At 42.2% G+C, this 22240-nt stretch overlaps 2 protein-coding genes across 9 annotated transcripts in view; both read left to right on the top strand.

Moving 5' to 3' along the window:
- Positions 1-834: 834 nt before the first annotated feature.
- Positions 835-14136, top strand: LOC108937942 (dystrobrevin beta-like). Of its 7 annotated transcripts, none has more exons than XR_003798183.1 (12): positions 837-1021; positions 2817-2887; positions 7178-7268; positions 7631-7716; positions 8016-8129; positions 8237-8333; positions 9098-9133; positions 10117-10216; positions 10629-10679; positions 11761-11956; positions 13090-13127; positions 13303-14136. XR_003798183.1 is itself a non-coding variant. In XM_029258273.1 (12 exons), exons 1-11 carry the CDS (start codon positions 917-919, stop codon positions 11929-11931), a joined length of 822 nt encoding a protein of 273 aa, XP_029114106.1. In that variant the 5' UTR covers positions 837-916; the 3' UTR covers positions 11932-11956; positions 13090-13271. The 7 variants fall into 7 exon arrangements, 4 of the variants coding, with proteins under 4 accessions (XP_029114106.1, XP_029114109.1, XP_029114107.1 ...); XM_029258273.1 differs by lacking the exon at positions 13303-14136 and having other exon boundaries at positions 11761-11806; positions 11907-11956; positions 13090-13271; XM_029258275.1 differs by lacking the exons at positions 837-1021; positions 13303-14136 and adding an exon at positions 1042-1194 and having other exon boundaries at positions 11761-11806; positions 11907-11956; positions 13090-13272.
- Positions 14137-18029: 3893 nt separating this feature from the next.
- The window catches only part of LOC108922141 (DNA (cytosine-5)-methyltransferase 3A), a 47769-nt gene continuing 43558 nt past the window's right edge, over positions 18030-22240 (top strand). For both annotated transcript variants that reach the window (XM_018732088.2, XM_018732079.2), the window contains exons 1-2: positions 18030-18283; positions 20641-20821. In XM_018732088.2, the coding sequence (XP_018587604.1) occupies positions 20735-20821 (87 nt within the window). In that variant the 5' untranslated portion in view covers positions 18030-18283; positions 20641-20734. The remainder of the gene's footprint in view (positions 18284-20640; positions 20822-22240) is intronic.

Below are 22240 nucleotides of genomic sequence, written 5' to 3'. Positions count from 1 at the left end.
TACTATGGTTTTACCATAGTAAACAAAGTCTTCACTTATACTACACTTCATGTCAAATGAGTTATTGTCACATTGGATTATTCTGCATTCTTTTATGTAATTAAAATAAAAAAGCAGACATTTTAAATTAATTTGTAGTGAATATAATATAGCATATATATAATTCATTAAAACCAATAACTAAAGGTTTTAAAGCATTTTGAATTAATTTAGCGAAGACTTCTGCAATTAATTTTGTTAAGTATTTATTGTTGTATAAATAGCTGTATTTTAAAGACTGGAAGAAAAATGTAAATTATATGTGTCATTTAAGAGTACATTTAAAATTAAGATAGTCCAGTCTTTTCTACATGCTGGATTTTGTGCAGATGCTTCATTTCACTTGTCGTGTCTCTTCCGCTGTCGTAGCCAAGTGGACCAGCATGAAGCAGAACTCCTTCTGTGCAAATGCTGCTTTGACTTTGTGCAACACTAACTGAAAGTGATACCTTTGTGCATACCATGTCTGCTCAAGTAGGTCATTTGAGACAGAAAATAAAAAGGGTTTTTGAAAACAATATTGGGGAAAAAAAAAGGTTTGCAAAGGATTTGTTTTGAATCCTTAATTTAGCATATTTGTTGTATATTTGGGAATAGTTCAAACAAGCCATTAGTCATTGTGGCAATACCTAGTGCATTTGTGCAAAGTGAGGGAGGAGGGGGATAGAGCATCTGAGCGTGTGTGTGTGCGTGTGTGTGTGCGTGTGTGTGTGTGTGTGTGCATACTGATCTGAGATCAGCCAGGTCTCACTAGCTCTTCCATTCTATCCAGACCATTGGCAGAACTGTCATGACTATCTTTTTTTTCCCCTCGCCTTCATCATGACCATGTGACTCATCCGTTTCCTTAGAGACAGCAGCGATGTAGTGCACTAAGATGCTCAGCCAGTGGAGCAGGAGTCAGGAGCACGTTCAGCGCTCAGGCAGCTCACAGGGTTGCGGGAGACCACCTATCCCGACAGGGGCTTCCTACACGAACAAGGTGAGCGGGGTCTCCTCTCGTATCCGCACCGCGGCTCTGTCTGCCCGTGCGGGGATCACGATCAGAGTGTTTCAGGGACTTTCTTTTTGGAGGGAAGGCTCTCGATACCCGGCAAGGAACGGAGACCGGACTCACGTGAGATCATGTCTCGTATCTCATGTCCGCGACTGGAGGTGAGTCCTTACTGTGTCACGCACCTGGGGACCGTAGGGCACCTGGCTGGGAAGATGTGTCTTTTAAATATTGCCGAGACCTCAAACTTTAAGCCAATTTAAAGAAAATCACCGAGTTTATTATTGTCTAATTTCGGGAAGTTGCTGCTGACAGGTGTGTCGACTAATAAATGCAGGAGCGGAAGTTAAAAGCAAATTTAAACTCCGTGGGAATGCAGCAGCCCTGCTCACTGAATATTTGCATGACGTCCATATCTCCTAACGGCTATAAAGTATTTTTTGCGTTAGTTTGGTGCACGAATCCAAATGAAGGAAGTGATTTTTTGCCTCTTTACACACACATCTTTCCAATCATTTGCAATGTTGTATTGTCCTGCGTAGCGCAACGCTTAAAAATGCCGCAGCTTCTTACAGTCATCCGGAAACTGCCGAAGACAGTATGTTCATAATGAGGAAAATAATCTATAGCCTACTCGTGCATGTTTTATATATATCGTACATGGCTCCAGGTGCGACACGAGTGCGGCCTTCACGGCCAGATGGCACTTTATAATTGGAGGCTGTGGTTCGAAGATGTGAGCCGACAGCAGTCAGCGCCCCGCGCTCAGAATGCAGATAACAGATGTAATTAGAGTTTAATGGGCCTCACTAGTTAGGGCACTTTCACCTTCGCGTGGAACGGGCCGGACGCGCCGAAGGTCACAGGCAAAAAAACGTGTCCCAGTGCGCATGTTTTCCAATCATTAAAAAGAAAAAAAAAAAAGAAAAAAAGCTCAATTGTTAATGTTTTTGTAAGTATTGATTTTTTTCATGCCGCTTCAGCTGGAACTCTGAGAGCTGCAGTCTCTCCGACTGGGTGCTGGAGGGGACGGGGGTGGGGGGGGGGCAGGGGGGATGGGGAGGCGATGGGTACCAAACCAGGTGTGATGTCTGGACCGTGTGTGTAACCTCAGCAGCGCCGATCAGTTCTTCCCAGCCTGTATTTCACACTCGTTTTCTTTCACCCCCTTGCTCTGTTTACATTTACATTTATTCATTATCCGACGCTTTTCTTCAAAGCGACGTAAGGTGTTGAGGTTACAATTATTTACCTATTTATACAGCTGGGTAATTTTACTGGAGCAATTTAGGGTAAGTGCCTTGCTCAAGGGTACTACGGCTGGAGGTGAGGCTCGAACCTGCGACCTTTATGTATGTTATGAACCTTTATTTTATTTTCCTTACAGTTTTTTTTTTTTTTTTTTTTATTAAATACAGTGTTTTTACATGGTCTCTATAATGATTCTTTCCAACCTGTTTCATGCACACGGCAATTAATAAATTTCAGTCACTTTAGGAACATATGAATTTATAAGAGATATTCCCTTTCTTTGTATTGCAGTAGATAATTTAACATTTATCAGTCCTTCATGCTTACCGCAGTATGAATATGCATGTTATTTGTTTGAATTAATTTACAGTGATACAATAAATAGTTAGTGCTTTTATCTATGTAAAATGTTATTTACCTTTGCATCGCATTTCTTGATTTAGGTAATTACTTGGACGCATTATCTTACGTTTTATGGGTTATCACTTGAGTCGTAGAAAAATTATAACAGTTATGCTTTCCTCTCCGTCAGTTTTGGTCGCAGCCCAGTGATATGAATGACACCATGATGATGTCTTCTGGGGCAGGTGCCTCTCCACAAAGGTAAGAAGCATTTTTTTCAAATTAATTTTCTCTCTCAATGTGTTGCAGTCCCTGGTCAGTATGAGAAGCACCTTTTCAGCGGTCGCACAGCGAGCGCCGTATCCTCCGCACAAGAATACTCCTTTTTACTGCAGAAATTGAACTTCTTGTGCCCAGCTGATCTGCGGCTCAGAGTGACGGGAATTTCTGAAACACTTTTAATTAACTGCGAACCTCGGTTTGTCCAAGGGCATGGTTCTGTTGCAATATGTCATTATACATTGAATTTAGAAACCGGAAAAATGTGCAAAACAGTTTTAGGTGGAAATCTGATATAATGAAGCAGGTGTTTACTGTACAAGTCAAAAGTTTGAGCGCATTTGCTGCAAGGTAATTTTATTTTCGCAAGGCATTCGGCGAATAAGATTGACCAGGAGGTGAGCCCACATGTTTCTCCAGCTCTCCTGCAGCGCTTCCCCACAGATGATGGATACTTGATGGTAGCTTTTCTCTCACCCCTCTGTCTAGTTCCTCCCGTACGAGTACAATCGGGTTGTATTTAACTTGTCACTCACCCTCTACTTTTTACCCCTTTGATCCAAAGACCTACTCTGTGCTTGATATGCTGCACTACTACACTTGTCATTTTAATACTATTGTTCTCTGTGCATAAATCACATTATGTCTCAGGGACAAATGGAGTTTACCGTCTGCTCCTTGCTAAACCACTGTACCGCATGTAAACTGCTCATATGACAAAACATCTGTGTTGATCAGGCCAGGCGGCGTGATGAAGATGACACAACATGAGTAATACTGTAGTACAGAGGAAATTTACATCTGGTCTAATTAGTTGGGGGCAGCAGGTAGATTAGCCTTCAGAGCCTTGACCTTGCAATAGAGTTACTGCAATTTATAACCAAATTTATATTCATAAACAACATATATTTATTTATTTATTAAAAAAATTAATATTTTTGCTTGTAACCTGGGGGCACGGTGGCGCAGTGGGTTGGACCGGGTCCTCCTTTCCGGTGGGTCTGGGGTTCGAGTCCCACTTGGGGTGCCTTGCGACAAATTGGCGTCCTGTCCTGGGTGCGTCCCCTCCCCCTCCGGCCTTACGCCCCGTGTTGCCGGGTTAGGCTCCCGCTCCCCGTGACCCCGCATGGGACAAGCGGTTCAGACAATGTGGGTGCGTTTATAACCCCTTGCTAAGGATTCAGGTGCCTGCTCATGCTGAAGTACCCTTGAGTGAGGTAATTGTCCTAATAAAAAATTATGAATTCATATAAATGAGCAAATAATTACATTTATTGGTTTAGTTGGCACCTTTCTGAGAAGTGACTTAAAATCTTAAGCTACCAACAATTATTTGCCCGTTTATACAGCGGGGTAATTTTTTTTAACTCAGTTCAAGATAGGTACCTTGCTCAGGGGCTCTATAGCAAGAGATGGGATTCAAACCTGTAACTTTCAATTCCAAGGGCAGTAGCTCTAACAACTATGCCCCAAAAGGATTGTAAAAGCCATACAACTTAATGCTGTAAGTTGCCGTGGACAAAGCTGTCAGGTAAAAAAAACAAAATCCAGATTAGGTGTCACTGTTTATCAAATTCAAAACACAACGAAAGCAGAACACTGTGGAGCGGCAATGTGTGTCTGCTGCTTGGCACCCTGTCAGTCATGATGCTCAGAAACCCCCCCGAAAATCCTTTGAGCTTTTGTGCCGGAGAGAATCAACAGGGCATTGGCTCTGCTCTCTCTCTCTCTCTCTCAAAAAAAATCTGAAATAAAAAATCATCTGAATTACCTCCTAGTTTGACATTCTGACTACTATTGTAATGAAATATGGATGTCAGATTCATAATCACAGTTGGCAGGGACTGCTGGGGGTCACCTGGGGAGAGCTAACATTTGAAATGGCCTTAACTGTGTCCGAAAAGAACAAATGAGCATCTGGGGTTCGGTCGGATTTATTAGCCAACAGACAACCGTTCGGCTTCTTCCATCAGTCTCACTTAGCGTATGAAGTGCAGTCGATGAGTGCTGTTTTGCTCACTGCGCTTCATGTCCTTCATATTCCACAGATATCCAATAACCATAGAAAGGCTGCTGAACAGAATTACTGCAAAATGGAAATCGATGATGCTCCAGGTAGCGGTGGTGCCTCACGCTCCTGGGCTGTTGGTCCGGACGTGGATTTGAATCCAGTTCGGTCTGTGCGGAGCATATTCTCCATGTGTGCATGGGTTTCTTTTAGGTGCTCTGGTTTCCTCCCACACTCCAAAGATATGCGTTCCATGTTGAGTGGTGATCCTAAATTTCCTATAGTGTGTGGTGCTACCGTACGCTGGACTGATGTCACATCTAGGGTGTACCCTGCCTCGTGTCCTTTGTTCCTAGGATAGGCTCTGGACCACCTTGTCCCAGTATTGGCATGATAAAAATGGAAAAGAGAATGGAAAATTCTACATATTCATAAGGTTGTAAGTTTCGAGGATAAATGAGGGACCCTGTAGGAAGCTGACAACAGGCAGTAATAAACCGAAGAGACAGTTGTGCTCTGGTTTCACAACACTCTTTGAACACTGTTGTCTTTGTGTCTCTGCTCTGCTATTTTGACAACCTTGTCAGGCTGTCCAGCATTAGCAGATGTCGCAAGGAGATTCGCATGAGAACAGCCTGAGTGAGATGGGACGAGGCAGACAGCCCGGCTTGGGGAATTGAAACTCGTACATCTGTGGACACAAAGACTCTGTCTGAGAGACCGGCCTCTACCACATTCTTCTTCTGCGCCAAAAATAAAGATATAAATAACTAAATAACTAGATATTTGAAAAGATCCATTGTCTGATGTGGAAGGCGTCATTGGTTTTACCCTTGATTGACTGCATACAAACTGACAGTAGTTTCATAAATGAAACACCGCTGACAGTGGGTGGTGTAAGGACCCGGGTTCGAATCCCACTCACACTACAGCACACTTCAAGGTTCAAACCTTTACCTAATACAGTGTAAATGATGCTGCCGTATGAATGAGGAAGTGCAAACCAAACACAGAACAGCACAGTGTCCAACACCCGGGCTGTGATATTGGACGAGGGTTTGAATCTGGCTCAGTCTGTATAGAATTTGCATGTCCTACTTGCTCCGGTTTCCTCCCACAGTCCAAGGACATATATATCAGGTGAGCTGGTGACTCTAAGTTGCCTGTAGTGTGTGTGTTTGCGTGACAGGGAGTGAATATATGTAATTGCCCTGAAATAGAGTGGCACCCCAGACAGGGTGTACCCTGCCACACACTCTATGCTTCCAGGATGGGCTCTGGACCACTGCAACCCTGCACTGGTGTTTTTAGTCATTTGCAGTTTCTTGAGTATCATGGACTGAGTGGCCAGATTTTGATATTAAGTATTGGTGGTAGGGGGGTGCGGTGGCGCAGTGGGTTGGACCTGGTCCTGCTCTCCGGTGGGTCTGGGGTTCGAGTCCCGCTTGGGGTGCCTTGTGATGGACTGGCGTCCCGTCCTGGGTGTGTCCCCTCCCCCTCCGGCCTTACGCCCTGTGTTGCCGGGTAGGCTCCGGTTCCCCGCGACCCTGTATGGGACAAGCGGTTCTGAAAATGTGTGTGTGTGTGTGTGTGTGTGTGTATTGGTGGTACAAAAAATATTTTCCTTTATTATTCCTATCAGTTCATCACAGTGGTCCCTTCTGGTCCACGGTGTCACTATCTGCTCATTCCAATATCTTCCATTAGATGATAAACATCTTTCATATTTCTCTATCCTGTTTGTGTCAACTGGCAATAAACAGTATATGGTTTCTTTTTCCTTTATTTCAGTAAATGCATTTTTACTTACGGTTCATGCAATATTTTAAATCATTGATGGTATTTTGAGTCATTTTGAAATACCTCCCCCCCCCAAACACTTTTCATGCACAACAAGACCACATTTAGTATTCTTGCTGTGTTTTTCAAACAGAAATGTAGAAGTTAAATTCCCAGTCCCCGTTTGTCATTAAATTGAACATGAGCCTTCTTTCACGCTTCATTACAGAGCGTTTCGCTATTAGAGGCGGTGCTGATTCTGACACACATGTGCAAATCCCTTAAATGGTCGGCTTTCGACTGCGTAATTTGACCGAACCACTATGCATGAAACACCGTGGGTCGTTTTCAGTAATATGATTATTCCGTAATAGTGCAGTACAGTGGTGATGACAGTGTCCACGTTTGTCTGACGGTTAATTAAAGGACTTTACCTAATCTATTATGCTCTTGCTCTAAGCCGTGCACCTCTCTGTGTTTCGAAGCGTCCTGGACAGTCCGAGCCGACTGGACGAGGAGCACCAGCTGATTGCCCAATACGCTGCCCGCCTGGCGGCCGAGTCCGCCAACTCCGCCGTAAGGGGCCCACGCCGCGTGGAGGGGTGCACTGACACTCACACTCTCACTTGTGGGGTGCACTGACACTCACAGCAGGTGGCGTAGTGGTTAGAGGTGGCATACTGCACTCGAACCCCCCGGATTTGACCGCCACTCTTAGTGCCCTTGATCATGTTGCTTACATTGCACTCATTGTAAAAATTACCCAGCTATATGAATGGGTTTAAAATTCTAAGTATCTCACTATGTTGTAAGTCACCGAACATGCAACACTCTGGGGAAAAACCCAGACTCGGGGGGTGTCGTTTCGACTTTTCATCGCTGCCTTGTTCCAAAGACGTCTTTTTTCTAAGAACCATCAGCGTTGTGTTGTCTTTCAGCTCCACCCGATGTCTGATTTGGGCTTCAGCTTTGATGCCACCAAGCAGCAGAGGCAACTTATCGCTGAACTGGAAAACAAAAACAGGTGGGGGGGGGGGGAGGGGGGCGACTCCGCCTCATGCATATGAATAAAAATGGAACGACCGGTCTAGTTTAAAATATTCAGCGGAAGCCCAAAGGACCCACATAAAGTTCAGCCTCAAAATAACTCACCTTGTGCGAGGAATATTAATGAGCCTTGTTTTATTATAGATAAAATGACATTTAAGATTATTCTGCCATAGTGCAGTTCGGTGTTATGTGTGCCTGACTTGCTGCTGCGGCCATACTTTTGCGTGTGTGTGTGTGTGTGTGTGTGTGCGCGCGCCTGCTGTGCCTCACCAGGGAGATGCTGCAGGAGATCCAGCGGCTTCGTGCGGAGCACGAACAGGCCTCCCAGCGAACCCCGGAGAAGGCCCAGCAGAACCCCGCGCTCCTGGCCGAGCTTCGCCACCTCAGGTGCCCCCTCCCCGGCGTCTCTCCTCCATTGAAACACCAGATCTCACAGCGTATGCTTTCGGGCTGAGGGTGTCAGACGGCCGCGTTCTGTGTTTTCTGCGGTCCAGGCAGCGGAAGGATGAGCTGGAGCAGCGCATGTCGGCCCTGCAGGGCAGCCGGAGGGAGCTGGTGGTGCAGCTGGAGGGGCTCATGAGGCTGCTCGAGGTGCGAGGCTACCACCACTGCCGCACCCCCCGCATCTAACTCTCCTTGGTGTTGGGTTTTTTCACCCAGATGACACATAAAAATGACACTTCGGACCTTCCGGGGCCTTTTCAGAACTTGGACTCCGTTTGGTCGTCTTGGTGTGACGGTTCTTGGTTCTCGGAAGGATGACACTAGTGAGTGTATGTGCAATGTGCGGTTGACTGCTACACCCCAGTGGTGTGCTGTGTCCTGGGTCCTACTGTGGGGGGGGGTCAATGTAGTGAAGGAGCACTAGGGGGCAGTAGTTTTCTCTCTGAGTCACAGGTATGGCCCAGGCAGCATGTTCCACCCATAACTGTTGAAGAGTTGCAGCAAAATCACTCGGATCCCACGCTGAGGGTTACCTCGTTTGACCACATTTGAGGGGTGCATGTTTAAGAGCCTTTACTGACTTTTTAACCACACCCCCCTGCCCAAAAAAAAAAAAAAAAAAAATCCTACTCTGAAGGAATGTCCTTTCTGATGACATTTCATCATCTGGTCTGGTGAAAGAAAGTTGTATGTGCTTAAAAATTCAGAAGGATCCTTCAAGGGTCCTGGGTTCTAATCGGTTTCAGCTGTTTGAACTTGTTTATTTAATGTCTGGGCAGTACAGACTGTTTGTTTTGTTCGATGTTAAACAGTACATACATGTTTATGTGTTAATTGTCCCAGTTTTTCTCGCCCGTTTTTTCGACGCTCGTCTCCTTCCCCCGATGGACTCCAACTTTGGTACCCAACAGGATGAAGAGCAGAGGCAGGAAGTGGGCGACTTCACCGTAAGTCCACAGCGCTTAAGAACCAGTTCAAAGAAACTGTTTGCGGCTCTTTCTTTGGTCTCCTATTCCGGTTATGGATTTCCATATTGCATCCCTCATCACAGCGTAAGAAACAGAAATAAAATTAGATTTCTTTCTTGCCAATGGCTAAGATTATTCTGTTTAATTTGATTCTCAGTTTAAATTCTAAACAACTGTAAATATTAATATGATGAATTAGTTTAGATGTCACTTTTGTACATCTTCTCATATGTCTTCTGTGTTTTGTGATATTATTTTCAGATTTATTATCAGGCTATGTTATCATACAGCATAACATTACAGTGTATAGCAGCAAGTAGGATAATGACCTTGATTACAGTGAAACTAACAGTAGTAGAAGCAGTATTGGTAATATAGAAACCATAGTAGTAATATAGTAGTATTTTGAACCACTATGTATATATATATATATATATATATATAGCAGTACAAAATACTACTACATTACTACTGTGATTTTTTTACTTATTCTATATGTATATACAGTATATATAAAATAGATTGAAATATATATATATATATATATATATCTATATGGTGACATTACAGGCAGTCCCCGGATATATATATATATATATATATTTATATGGTGAAATTACTGTATATATATTGTGCTGTCACCTTGTAATCAGCAGATCTGTATTTGAATCCACTTTCTTGGTATTGTACCCTTGATCAAGGTATGAATTGATATAGTAAAAAATACCCAGCTGTATAATGAGCAAATCATTACAAGTCACGTGATGTACAAACCTAACAATTTCAGTCACTTTGAAGAAAAGCATCGGATAAAAAAATGACTGACAATAAAAGGTTAAATGGTAGAAAGAGTACGGAGGGAGACACCTCAGCTCCTCACCATCCCATGTTGTTTACTTCACAGGGGATTAAAGGGCAGGATATTCATAGGATGTTTCCTCCCCTGGCTCATTTCCTTTCAGGTCCAGGGGGTTGGCTCATCGAACCCCTCACCAAGCCACAGTGCTGGCCATGCCACATTCACCCTAGAGCATTCTACGTCTGACAGATCCACCCAAGAAGGTGTCCTGTGTATAGCTGTCACCCGTTCCTCATGTCTCTGATGTTGTGTCTCACGCACTGCGCCTTACAGAAGGAGTATGCAGTTATGCAGACATTTTTGCTATAACATATAAGAGGTTGTCTCTAGTGAAGCATGATAATATAAAAAGTTTATTTCAGTTCATCCTTATTGGAAGCAAGTAATTGCAGTAAAAGTTTCACTTTTCAGTTTATATGTGACCCTGTGAGGTTCAGGGTCACAAGCACAGAGTGAAAAGTAATACTGTAATACAGAGGAAAATGAACACTGAACACATTGTGGTTTGACATGTATAGAAAGTCAGCTTTATGAAAAAAAAATACATATATCTTTAATTTTTTTTTTAATACACATACATATTTGTGTTTTTTTTTTTTTTTTCTTTCGCTGCAGCTTCAGTTACGGAGACTTCCCTGTCTTCCCTGATGAAAGAACTTGACTTTGGTATGTGAACAAACCTTATATATCTAAGTACATCTGATGTCTGCAACTACAGAAGCTGTTGTTAGGTGGATTTTAAAGATTTTTTTTCTAATTCTGTAATCTGGTATAAACTGCTTTATTGTTGTTGAGTTTCTTTTTATGCAAACACTGAAATATAGGCATGCATATATGGCTTATTAAGTCTTAGAGATATTATTTACTCTATCATGGTGACCATTGAAAAGAGAAGAAATCATCTCAGTCTTTACCGGTTGAACACAAATAAATTAACACCACTAGGAAAACTGCAGAAACATGTCTGATTTCTGATATTTATTGATTTCATTCCATACCTTAATTGGTGCTGTTCAAACCTTAGCAAAAGCATACTTTATCCAATTGTTTCAAGCAGGTTATAGGTTATTTCTTTTATAATGAAGCACATGAATTAATTTCTTTTATAATGAAGCACATTTCATCCATATATATATATATATCTATAATGATATATAAGGATTAAACATTTTTTTTTATATATATATATATATATATATATACATATATATATATATATATATATTATATGTATTCATCTTAGGGGGTGTGGTGGGTTGGACCACAGTCCTGCTTTCCGGTGGGTCTGGGGTTCGAGTCCCGCAGGGTGTGCCTTGTGATGGACTGGCGTCCCGTCCTGGGTGTGTCCCCTCCGGCCTTATGCCCTGTGTTACCGGGTAGGCTCCGGTTCCCCGCGACCCCGTATGGGACATGCGGTTCTGAAAATGTGTGTGGATGTGTGTATTATATGTACACGTAAATACATATATAAAATGTTGTGCTTTTAGTAAATTTCCATCCTGACCTCTCTTGGCAGTCTTCAACTGGGGTGGCCTGCTGTGATCTGGTATTTACATCATAACAAGCACTTGATTCACACCTCTCACACTAGGTGTGGTGACATATAATAATTACTTTGGTACAGCAATAGAAGGTCAAAGTAAAGCAAAAGCAGGGTCCACTGCAGCCCTCCGGGACACGTGCTGGCCATCGGTGGTCCACAGAGTAGCTCACCAATACAATTTTTTCATGTTTTTAACAAATATAGATGATGACAGTGAGGAAGAAGAAAAGTCATGTAACAGTCAAAGCATGTGAGTTTCACCAGAGTGGCCCAGACATATCAAACTTAATGTGTTAATCTTCTAATTCCATGTTGCTGTTCGACTTAAAATTGTTTGTTTGTGTTAACAGAGAGAATACACCCAGCGAGTTATGACTAACTCCTTGTCGACTTTGTACAGGTAAGTAACAGTGCACAGTCCTAGACAGGGTTCTATTGACCATGGATTTACTTTCCTTTTATTGCAGTGCAATAGGACTACTTCAAATATCAATATTTCTCAAAACATTTTATTCCCTTTAGATTGTTTTTCTAGAAAAATCTAATGAATGAATGAATAAATAAATGACAACGTTATTAACGAGGTTACAGCAGCACATGTACAATAACATGACCGAATAACAATGTAGAGAGTGAAACAGGAATTGGAGAAAGACTGGAGGTCAATAAGTAAACACATTTAGACAAGTGTATGCAGAAAAATTAAAAATGAAAAAAATCTGATCTAGTCTTAAGGAAATAGAAAGAAATGTTTTTACTTTTACTTGTTTGTCTTCATTTGACCAACAATGCCCTTTGGCAGTTCAATAGCTCATAAATAATCTATTGACATTTCTCGGAAAAGGGAGTCCTTTCACCCGCTGCTAGACTTTGAGCCTGGATGCTAACCAGGTTTCTTCGGTTGGTTTACTTGGTCTCGTACTTTTCAGGGCTGCTCTGCAAGCTCTTCCTGCAATATTTCAAAATGGGAAGTTGTTAACTTTTATTGGATCAGCCTGCAGGGGAGTTGGTTCAACGGGTTCTGTAAGGCGTACTCATTTTCCGTTTGCAGATGTGCGTTGCAGTTGGTCTCCAAACTTAAATACACTTTCAGGGTATTTGATCAAACTGTGTAAAAGTGTCAGTCAGCAAATGCTAAGGCAACCAAGTCTATGTACGACCCTAGTTTAGCTACTTTTGTGAGAACTTCTATGAAAGTCTGCCAGGTGTACTAACAGAAATAATAAATATATTTTGGGTTACAATGAATTGTATTTAGGGGGTGCGGTGGCGCAGTGGGTTGGACCGCAGTCCTACTCTCCGGTGGGTCTGGGGTTCGAGTCCCGCTTGGGGTGCCTTGTGACGGACTGGCGTCCCGTCCTGGGTGTGTCCCCTCCCCCTCCGGCCTTACGCCCTGTGTTACCGGGTAGGCTCCGGTTCCCCGTGACCCTGTAAGGGACAAGCGGTTCTGAAAATGTGTGTGTGTGTGTGTGTGTGTGTGTGAATTGTATTTAATTTTATCCACATTGTCTTCTTATGCATTGTGTTTTACAGATGAAGCTGAAAAAAATAAAGCAAAGCAGAACTTCCAAGTAAGTTATAAAGAAAACGTGGTTGAAACGGGGCAGCTTGTTTATTTAAACATCTTAAAAATTAAAAGTAGGAATTTCGGAGCTACATGAAGACCTGGAAGTTTCACACCCCTTTGAAATGTGTCCCATTTTGTCAAACTAATGTATTGTATCAATGTTTTATGTCTGTTCGCAGGCACCCTGAGTGGACTAAAGAAAAATGAGAAGAGGAAATTCATACCATCCATTAACTATAACCCAAGACCACTATGTGACCTGGAAAAGATGTAATGCATGATTTTTAAAATAATGTTACAGTGTAATAAGATTTGTAACACCAAGTTGTGGCAGCTAGATGTATGTCTGTATGAGTGGATGGCCCTAATCTAACGGGTCCAATGGTATTGTTCTCTACTACAAGTGAAGAGGTGAAGATATTTTTGCTTTTTATTTATTTTTACATTTTTTCCATCTTGTAAGTGGTCCAGGATCATTACAAGACCCATAAAATGGATTTCTTTAACTTTGTCCCTCCATCTCCACTAGGAAGGATAATATAGAACTCACAAGCCTTGGTTTGTCTGATTTTGGCCCAAGTCACAGCAAGCCGCTTCCAGAACATACTGCAGCTTTACGGTTTTTGAGCATCGCTGAGCAACGGTGTCACCGAATTGCCAGCCCTTTTGCAGGCTTTCAGTGTTCAGTGCGTTCAGTGACGCATTCTCCAAACTGCACAGCCACTATACACCCCAGGAACCACGATCCACACCAAGCGACATAAATAGCCTGGCCTGCGATTACATAAGACTGCACGGTGAAGGGCATTGTATAAAAGGTACTATGTTTTGCAAAGAATAACTGACAAAAGTCACCCACATTGCACCCCAAAGGGATTTACAGTGCAACTATTTGGGTGACTATCATCATCATTTAATGTCTGCCTGCCAAAACGATGACATCAGATGAACAAACAAACTGTGCTGCATAAATGTGTCTGTTTCTGAAGCTCTTTGTCTGTTGTGAAAGACATAATATTTTACTTTGTCACTATCAAGGAAGGTGGGATTAAATAAATAATTGTAAAATGTGTTCTTTATTATTAGATGGGCTCCTATTGGGATGGTTGGTAGTGTAGTGATTAGAGCTGTTGCTTTCAGACCCCAAAGCTGCATGTTTGATCCCCACCACCAGCTGTACTACCCTTGAGCAAGGTACTTATCCTTAACTGCTCCAGTGACATTAACCAGCTGTGTAAATGGGTAAATAATTGTAAGTCACTCTGGAGAAAAGTGTCAGTTAAATAAATAAATGTAAGGTGGGCAGAGATTAATAGATGGACATAGTGGTTGCTCTCTTATTAGCTCATGTCTTTGTCCAAGGCCACTTACAGGGTAGAGTTTTGTAAGGCAAATAATAATAGTGAAGCTGAATGCTTAAGATCAAAATAACTGTTCTGAGGATCTGAAAAAGAAGTTATGACGGTATATTATTGTCCTACAAGGAGAGTTATTGTTGAAGTTTTTTGTAAGTGCAATAAAAATAATACAAAGAAAATCAGGGTTTGAGAAAGAGAAGCGTAGAGAAATTTTATCAGATGGAAACCGGCATCTGGGAATTCCTTAAATAAAACTGTCATCTGAAGCTTCTGATTATGCAAAGAGATTTTTGAAGAGCATGAAACACAGACAAGCCTCAAGGTTAAACAGAAAGTGTGGTCGTGGTTCTGTTGGGTTTTATGCTGATATGGATCTTGATGAAGAGGCAAGACTAGATCCTCTGGGTGCGAAATGGAAAGGGGGGATGGCTTGCGGAATTTGGGGCAGGATCCTGAAATAGATATAATCAGAATAGTCTTTGTTTCAGCTTAAAGTGACTGCCACTTAAGACATAGTGAATAAACAAATCAAGAAACAAAATTAACACGACCTCTGACACTCAGTGAACCAGTAATAACTGGTAAATATAATTATATAATATAATTATAATAAATATAACAATAAAGAGTGCTGATTTTATCTCTACAAAAGGTTCATTGTGCAAAAAGTAGTGAATCTGCAAGTTTTTTTTTCCCCATTGACTTTGATCCCAACCCAAGAGTTATTGTAAACCTTGTAAATGACTGGTGTTTGTGCCAAAATGTCAAGTCAGGAGCTTTATGGGTGTTCAGTGAACACTTGCCTCTTTGTTTTTCGATTCATTTTATTGACTCCTTTATGCTGATCACCTCAAGCAGGCCAGTTTCAGAAAACTTCCAGAAGAAAACTTTCAACACTTGAACTTTTGACCCTGTAAAATTTGTGATCTGTTAGCAACACTCTGTTGAAGAGTGGTTCAAAATACCAAATATGTCAATTTATGGCAGTAGCATGAATAAACCCACTGGCTGAGATATTAGCTAGATATTATTTGAGGTGCACGGGGGGTGCGGTGGCACTGTGGGTTAGACCGGGTCCTGCTCTCTAGTGGGTCTAGGGTTCGAGTCCCGCTTGGGGTGCCTTGCGGTGGATTGGCGTCCCGTCCTGGGTGTATACCCTCCCCCTCCGGCCTTGCGCCCTGTGTTGCCGGGTAGGCTCCGGTTCCCCGCGACCCCGTATGGGACAAGCGGTTCAGAAAATGTGTGTGTGTGTGTATTTGAGGTACAAGTTACACTTTGTTTTGGTACTGGAAACAATTCACTTCATCATTTGTTCCATTTTGATATTTATTCCTGATTTTGTCAATGGATAATTGTGTTTTTATGAATAAATTAATAAATTTAAAAAGTGTTCTTGTTCTTTTTAATTGATATTTCATATTATGCAATATTTCTATAAAGATTTATCATTTTACAAAACATGATTTCAGATACCCGTCCTGGGTGTGTCCCCTCCCCCTCCAGCCTTGGGCCTTGTGTTGCTGGGTTAGGCTCCGGTTCGCTGCGACCCCGCTTGGGACAAGCAGCTTCGGACAATGTGTGTGTGTGTGTGTGTGTGTGTGTGTGTGTGTGTGTGTGTGTGTGTGTGTGTGTATTCTTTTAAATTTTGTATCATTTTTTAAAAAATAATCCTGTGTGGTACTTAATGTGTAAATATGATCAAGTGTTTGCTGACTACTTAAAGAGTTATTCAAAATTTATTTAGCTGGACTGAGTTTGTTGCATTTATAATTTACATTTACATTATATTTAAATGTATTTATCATAAAACATATATGGTGAAAAAGCTCTGTCTCACTTGGAGTGGCAGAGCACATATCCACAAATGAGAGCATTAATGCATGTGTTGTTAATAATGGATTGGATTAAAGACCTTTCAATCTACATGTCTACTGCTCTGCATGAGAACATCTCCATATCACTTATCTGCTTAATCCAAAGTGATTCAGAAAGCTTTATGAGTTTATCTGGTATTACAGCTAAATATTTACCAAAGCAATTAATGTTACGTAACTAACGAGGGTACAACAGCAGTTCTGGTTATGGGGCAGCAGGTAGTGCACTGGTACAACCATTACGTTCTATTCCAACCATCCTGGGTTTGAATCCTCATCATTGTAGTACACTAAACCAGTACTGACTTGGACAAAGATATCAGCCAAATTTATAATTATTTTTATGAATGTATTAAAGCATTTATCTAATGATTTGACCAGTTAGGAGGTATTTTGTTTCCAGGCTGACATGTCAGAATCCCACAACTGTAAACCCAATTTTTAAATACAAGTGTGACCTTGTATACAAGTAACAGTAGTGTGGTAATATTAGTCATTATAGGAGTAATTTACATCTATTTATTTAGCAGATGCTGTTCTCTAAAGGGACTTCCAATGAACTCTATGTAGTGTTATCAGCCCACACACCTTATTCACCGCAGTGACTTACACTGCTAGACACACTACTTACACTGGGTCACTCATCTATACATCAGTGGAACACACTCTCAGTCACTCACACACACTATGGGCAAACCTGAACAGCATGTTTTTGAACTGGGGGAGGAAACCAGAGCACCCAGAGGAAACCCACACAGACACAGACACAGGGAGAATATGCAAACTCCACATAGACCGAGCAGGGATTGAACCCATGTCCTCTCACACCAGCCAGGTGCTGTCAGACAGCAGCGCTACTCATTGTAGTGCCCTGCTGTCCACTATTTAGTGCTTACTGTTTATTTAGTAGGTGGTGCAGTGGGTTGGACCATGGTCCTGCTCTCCAGTGGGTCTGGGGTTTGAATCCTGCTTGGGGTGCCTTGTGGTGGACTGGTGTCCTGTCCTGGGTGTGTCTCCTCCCCCTCTGGCCTTATGCCCTGTGTTGCCGGGTAGGCTCCGGTTCCCCCATGACCCCGTATGGGACAAGCGGTTCTGAAAATGTGTGTGTGTGTGTGTTTATTTAGTGCTGCCCAATTTAGCAGTATTTTAGGAAAGCAGGTATCATGGAATCACCTTGTAATTTGAAGGTTCCTGGTACGAATCCCACCTCTTGCTGGAGTACCCTTGATCAAGGCACCCACCCCGAACAAATATAATAATAATAATACGCTGCTGTTCAATGGGACAAATAATTGTTTTCAAAAATCCTGGGGGTAATAGGCAGTGTACTGCTTGGACTATTGAGGTCAGAAGGTTGCTGGTTCATATCCATGCTTTGCTGCAGTTCCCCTGATCAAGTTACAAACCCCCGAATCGCTACAGTAAGAACACGCCAGCAGCTGTGCAAATCATGGGTAAATCACTGTAAAGTTAATTATCTGACGCTGTCGGTCGCTTTGGACAACAGGTATCAGGGGTGAGCTAAACAGAGGTTAATAACCCCACAACCCAGCGGCTGCCGCCAAGTCAAGTGCCAGCCCAGTGTGATTTTGCAGGATCTGGATGCGCGGGACGCAGAAGGTGAGCACACCGAGACTCCGTCTTGCGTCCGCCTTGCGTCCGCCTCGCCGCAGCTCTTCCTAATTCGCGCTGACAGGGCGATGGATGGAGTGGACGGGGCGGCCGGCGCGCGCGCGGGGAGGGCGCTGGGCGCCGGGGTGTTTTCCGCTCCCGAAAACCTCACTGCGTTTAGGACCTGGTGGAAGCCGAGCGCGAGCCGCCCTCTGCAGTGCGAGCGGAGCCGGAGCCCCGGACGGCCGGGGGAAGAGGAGGAGAGCCGGGAGCGTGAGCAAAACACAGAGGGTTCAGGCCTGGGACTGGCGCTACGGGTAACTACCGCGGGGATCGGTCATCTCGACCGCACCCACCACTTTCTTAAGAAGGCAAATAAAATAAAATCACAAGCCCTCAGACAGGACGGTGACTGACGGTGTCTGCTGAAGTGTGCGACCGAGCCCCCTCCCGGAAAATCCGGAAGCTGTTAAACAGTCGATGAACCACCAGGGTTTATTTCTGCTCTCATGACAGATTTATTTCTTTTATTTTATTTTTAAAAAAGAAAAAAAAAAAAAAATTTAGAATTTGCAAGAAGTGTTGCGCTGCGCTCATGAAGCCGCGCGCGTGCGGACCGCTGCCTGTCGTGTCGACGGCCGTAGACGGACTACGGTGCGCGCGCGTCGCTGACAGCCGCACGACTCTCAAGATTATGATGGTCGGGGATCATAGCCGAGGCGCGCTGCGCTCAGATCGGCAGAGACAGGGCGATTGTGGGGTTCTTGTTATCGTCATCATCATCATCATCATTATTATTATTATTATTATTATTTTTATTTACTCCTAAATTGTTCTCAGTAAGCCGCGGGGAAGTTGCCTCGAGGAGGTGGTTCCAGGGACCTCCTGTGGGTGGGTAGGTGGGTGTGCTGAACCTGACCTTGGTGGACAGGATTCACACCTCACTCACACCACCTCTGAGGATTACCTGGCAACTGCAACAAATTGTCTTAATTCAGGCGTTTTCACATTTAAATTCTATGATGCACGACCTTAAAATTCCGGATGGTGACAGAATAATAGCGGATACAGATTAAACACAAAGCGGTGTATTCTGCGGGACGCAGCAAGGATGCAAGGATACCTGTACAGGTATACATCCTACTTGCGTTCCGCAGAAGAGAATACACCTCTTGTGTTTAATGTTGCCGCTTTACATTGTAAAGACACATGGGGAAAAATCTGTGTGTGTATCTAGTATATGTAGTCGTTACTGTGTTATACTTATTATAAAGCGTAAATAGAAACTCGGGAATTAAAGTTACAGTCCCTCTAAACACTTTTTCCTCGTATGTATACTTTGTATCAATTATCTTCAATCTCATTATTAATACTATAAATATGCAACTCAAATTATACAGCTGTTTTGACCCATACAAGAGTTCAACCTTCTACTTTTATACAGTCAAGTCACCTTTGCCCCCCCCATCCCCCCATACCCCCCAGTGTGGGGTTGTTACCTTTTTGTTAATTTTGACACAACTTCAGTAGTGTAACTGATGCAGTAATGGCCTCGGATGCTGTCCGACACACTGTCACACACAGGAAGGGCACAAACACACCTGAATGGTGTGAACCGAGTCTGTGGTCTATTTGTCTCAGTTAACTTAGAAATTGCAGTTTGATGCAGCCACCGAATACTTTTTAACCAGATATTTGTGTGTTACATGGTGTGTAAATTTCTGTCAATCACAGTGTGTAACTAAGTTTTAATTGCTGACCTTTTTAATGCAATATAAAAATCATACACTTTGTAATCATTCGTTCAAGTACTCCCATTCTTTACTGCTTTCTTATGTGTTTATTTCGCTATTTATTTTTTTATTTTCATTGTAATTTTTGTTTTTTGTAATGAGCAAAAACATCATGTATAGGTTTAATTGACAGTGACATAACTGATAGTGGTTAGTGCTGTCATTTTTGCAATCTCAAAGGGCACGGGTTTGAATCTTTTTCCTGCTGTAGCACCCTTGATTAAGGTACTTACCCTGAACTGATTTCATAAAAATTCCCTCCTGCACAAATGGATAATTCATTGTCTGTGGCATGTTGTGGTACAAACCAGACATTCTAAGCCACCTCAGAAAAAGATAATAATGACACTCTTAAGGGCCCAAGCCTGCTTGAACTGCATGTCCGTGTAATGTTCATCCTCCCATGCAAAATGATAATATATCAGTGATTCTTAAATATTTGTGTAGTATGTGTTTTTAATTTAGCCAGATTTTTTTTAATGCCATGAGTAGAAACGTGTATTCACATCAGCCTGAGAAACAGGATATGCAATATGTTATATACAGAATTCCCCTTAATTATATGGAACTCCTTATATATAAAATTAGTAAATAAGATATAATTACTTTAAGTAATTTTTATGTAATTTCTTTCTGTTTTTGAAATATTGATTAAATTTTATCTTTATTATAGATATATGAATTACGTGGCCACAGCAGCAACACTGGGTTATAGTTACATATAAGTGTCTCAAAAATGTGATCATTTACCATTGTCCAAAAAGTCCACAATCCAGAGAGATGTCCAGCACTCATATGAGTTACCATAGAAATGATATCATACAGATTAAATATATATATATTTTTTATTTATATGTAATTCATTTCTGTTTTCTTTACAGGGGAAAGAATTGCTGAACGAGGATCCATTTACATTTATGTTTCTTTATTTGAAGTACGTGTTTTTAAAAGTATACAGTAGACTAGATTGTTTTGATGATGCCGTCCAACATCACTGCTCCGGCCACTGCCACCTCCTTAAAAACCTCAGACAGCAGCTGCGACTCCGGTGGCAACAGAATGGTAAGAAAGACAAAAGCATGGAATTGACCGGCATAAAAAAAGTTATGTTTTTAACTCGGATCTTCAGAGCTGGAATTCTCCTTGGTACGTTTAGGATGACTAGTATTTGATCTGTGGTGAGTGTGAGTGTGCGCCGCCGATTAAATAGGAATTCCACAGGACAGCTGCTGAGGGTGTCCCTTTACACGTCTCATGTTTCTGTACCTAGAATTCTGCTGCAGGACATATTCGGGTGTGAATTCATTTTCCAAGACAAGTGGTACAAATCAGCTGTCTTGGGTCCTGCTCCTTCTAATCTCAAATTTATTTCTTTCCCACAATTCCAGTCCTGGGCCTTTGGTTTAATTTTAATAAGATCAAGGAGTAACAACACCACTCCTCTAAGATATCATGCTTTATGAAGTTAAGAATCCCTTTTTAATTAATTCTCTTCTGGCTTTTCATCGATAAGTAGTTTTTTTTTAATCTGTAAATGCCAGATTAGTTAAATATATACCAGTGGAAATGTCAAATCTGGTTCTCTTCTAGTTTCTACCCTCGACAAATTTCTCTCATTAAGTCACATACTGGGACTTCTTTTCCAGAGGAAAAGCATTAATTATTAATGCGGTGGATAACGTCCCCTATAATGAACGTGCTGGTATTTCACGTGAATAAAATGCATATGTTTTGCCAGTGCTCGGTTTCGCTCCACGGCCATGTACGTTGCTTTCGATAGGGACGTCAGCCGATTAAACGTCATGTCAATTTGAATTAAAATGACAGGCTTATGCAAATGTTATGTCTCAGTGGTAATGGGCGATATTCTCTGTTTTCTCGTGGTGCTGTTACTAAGGTTTATGGCAGGAGTGTTGGCTATTAGAGGAAGGGAGATAGAGTCCAAAACATGGCGATTCCACTGGGAGCATAGCATAATGCAGTACATGCTGTCTCGTTGCCTGGCAACTGCACTTGCCTTAAATAACCTGTGGCCATTGGAAGTAGAGCAAGGAGACCGACTTTCTGTGAGAGTTCAGGTAAGGTGAATACAGTCAGCGTGTCAAATGTCTTCATTTTTGATCTGATCCTCTAGATGATAGAAACCACGCAGTCTCAGCGGAGGAATGAACTTGGCTCGCTCAAGTTATTTCTCCTTGTGTCGATAAATGTACGGAAGAAAGAACACATATAAACATTGTGTTGTGAAATATAACTTTAAATGTAGTCAAGTCAGTTTGCAAAATGTAAAACACAGTTAGCTCTTATTGCGTTAAGTGGATGTTTCAGAGGAATCCTTTCTGGGATTTGAACCCATTTGCTCTTGTGGTGGGATATGAACCTGCAACCTTTTTCAAGTTCTGTGCCCACAATCCACCTTAGCGCCCAACAGCACTATGGTCCACAGCTCAGCCTCTCTTTTCCTGATTACACTAGTTGCTA

This window comes from Scleropages formosus, chromosome 15 (genome assembly GCF_900964775.1).
Source record: "Scleropages formosus chromosome 15, fSclFor1.1, whole genome shotgun sequence".
Classification (NCBI taxonomy): Eukaryota; Metazoa; Chordata; class Actinopteri; order Osteoglossiformes; family Osteoglossidae; genus Scleropages; species Scleropages formosus.
Note: the sequence above shows the minus strand (reverse complement) of the source record. Positions and strands in the feature narration are given on the sequence as shown.

What these genes read in the sequence shown, in the direction of transcription:
- LOC108937942 (XM_029258273.1), top strand. Translation starts at nt 917, where the DNA reads ATGCTCAGCCAGTGGAGCAGGAGTCAGGAGCACGTTCAGCGCTCAGGC. An exon ending in TGACAGATCCACCCAAGAAG is followed by an intron (nt 10,217 to 10,628) that starts GTGTCCTGTGTA and finishes CTTTCGCTGCAG; the next exon opens with CTTCAGTTACGGAGACTTCC. An exon ending in GATGAAAGAACTTGACTTTG is followed by an intron (nt 10,680 to 11,760) that starts GTATGTGAACAA and finishes TAACAAATATAG; the next exon opens with ATGATGACAGTGAGGAAGAA.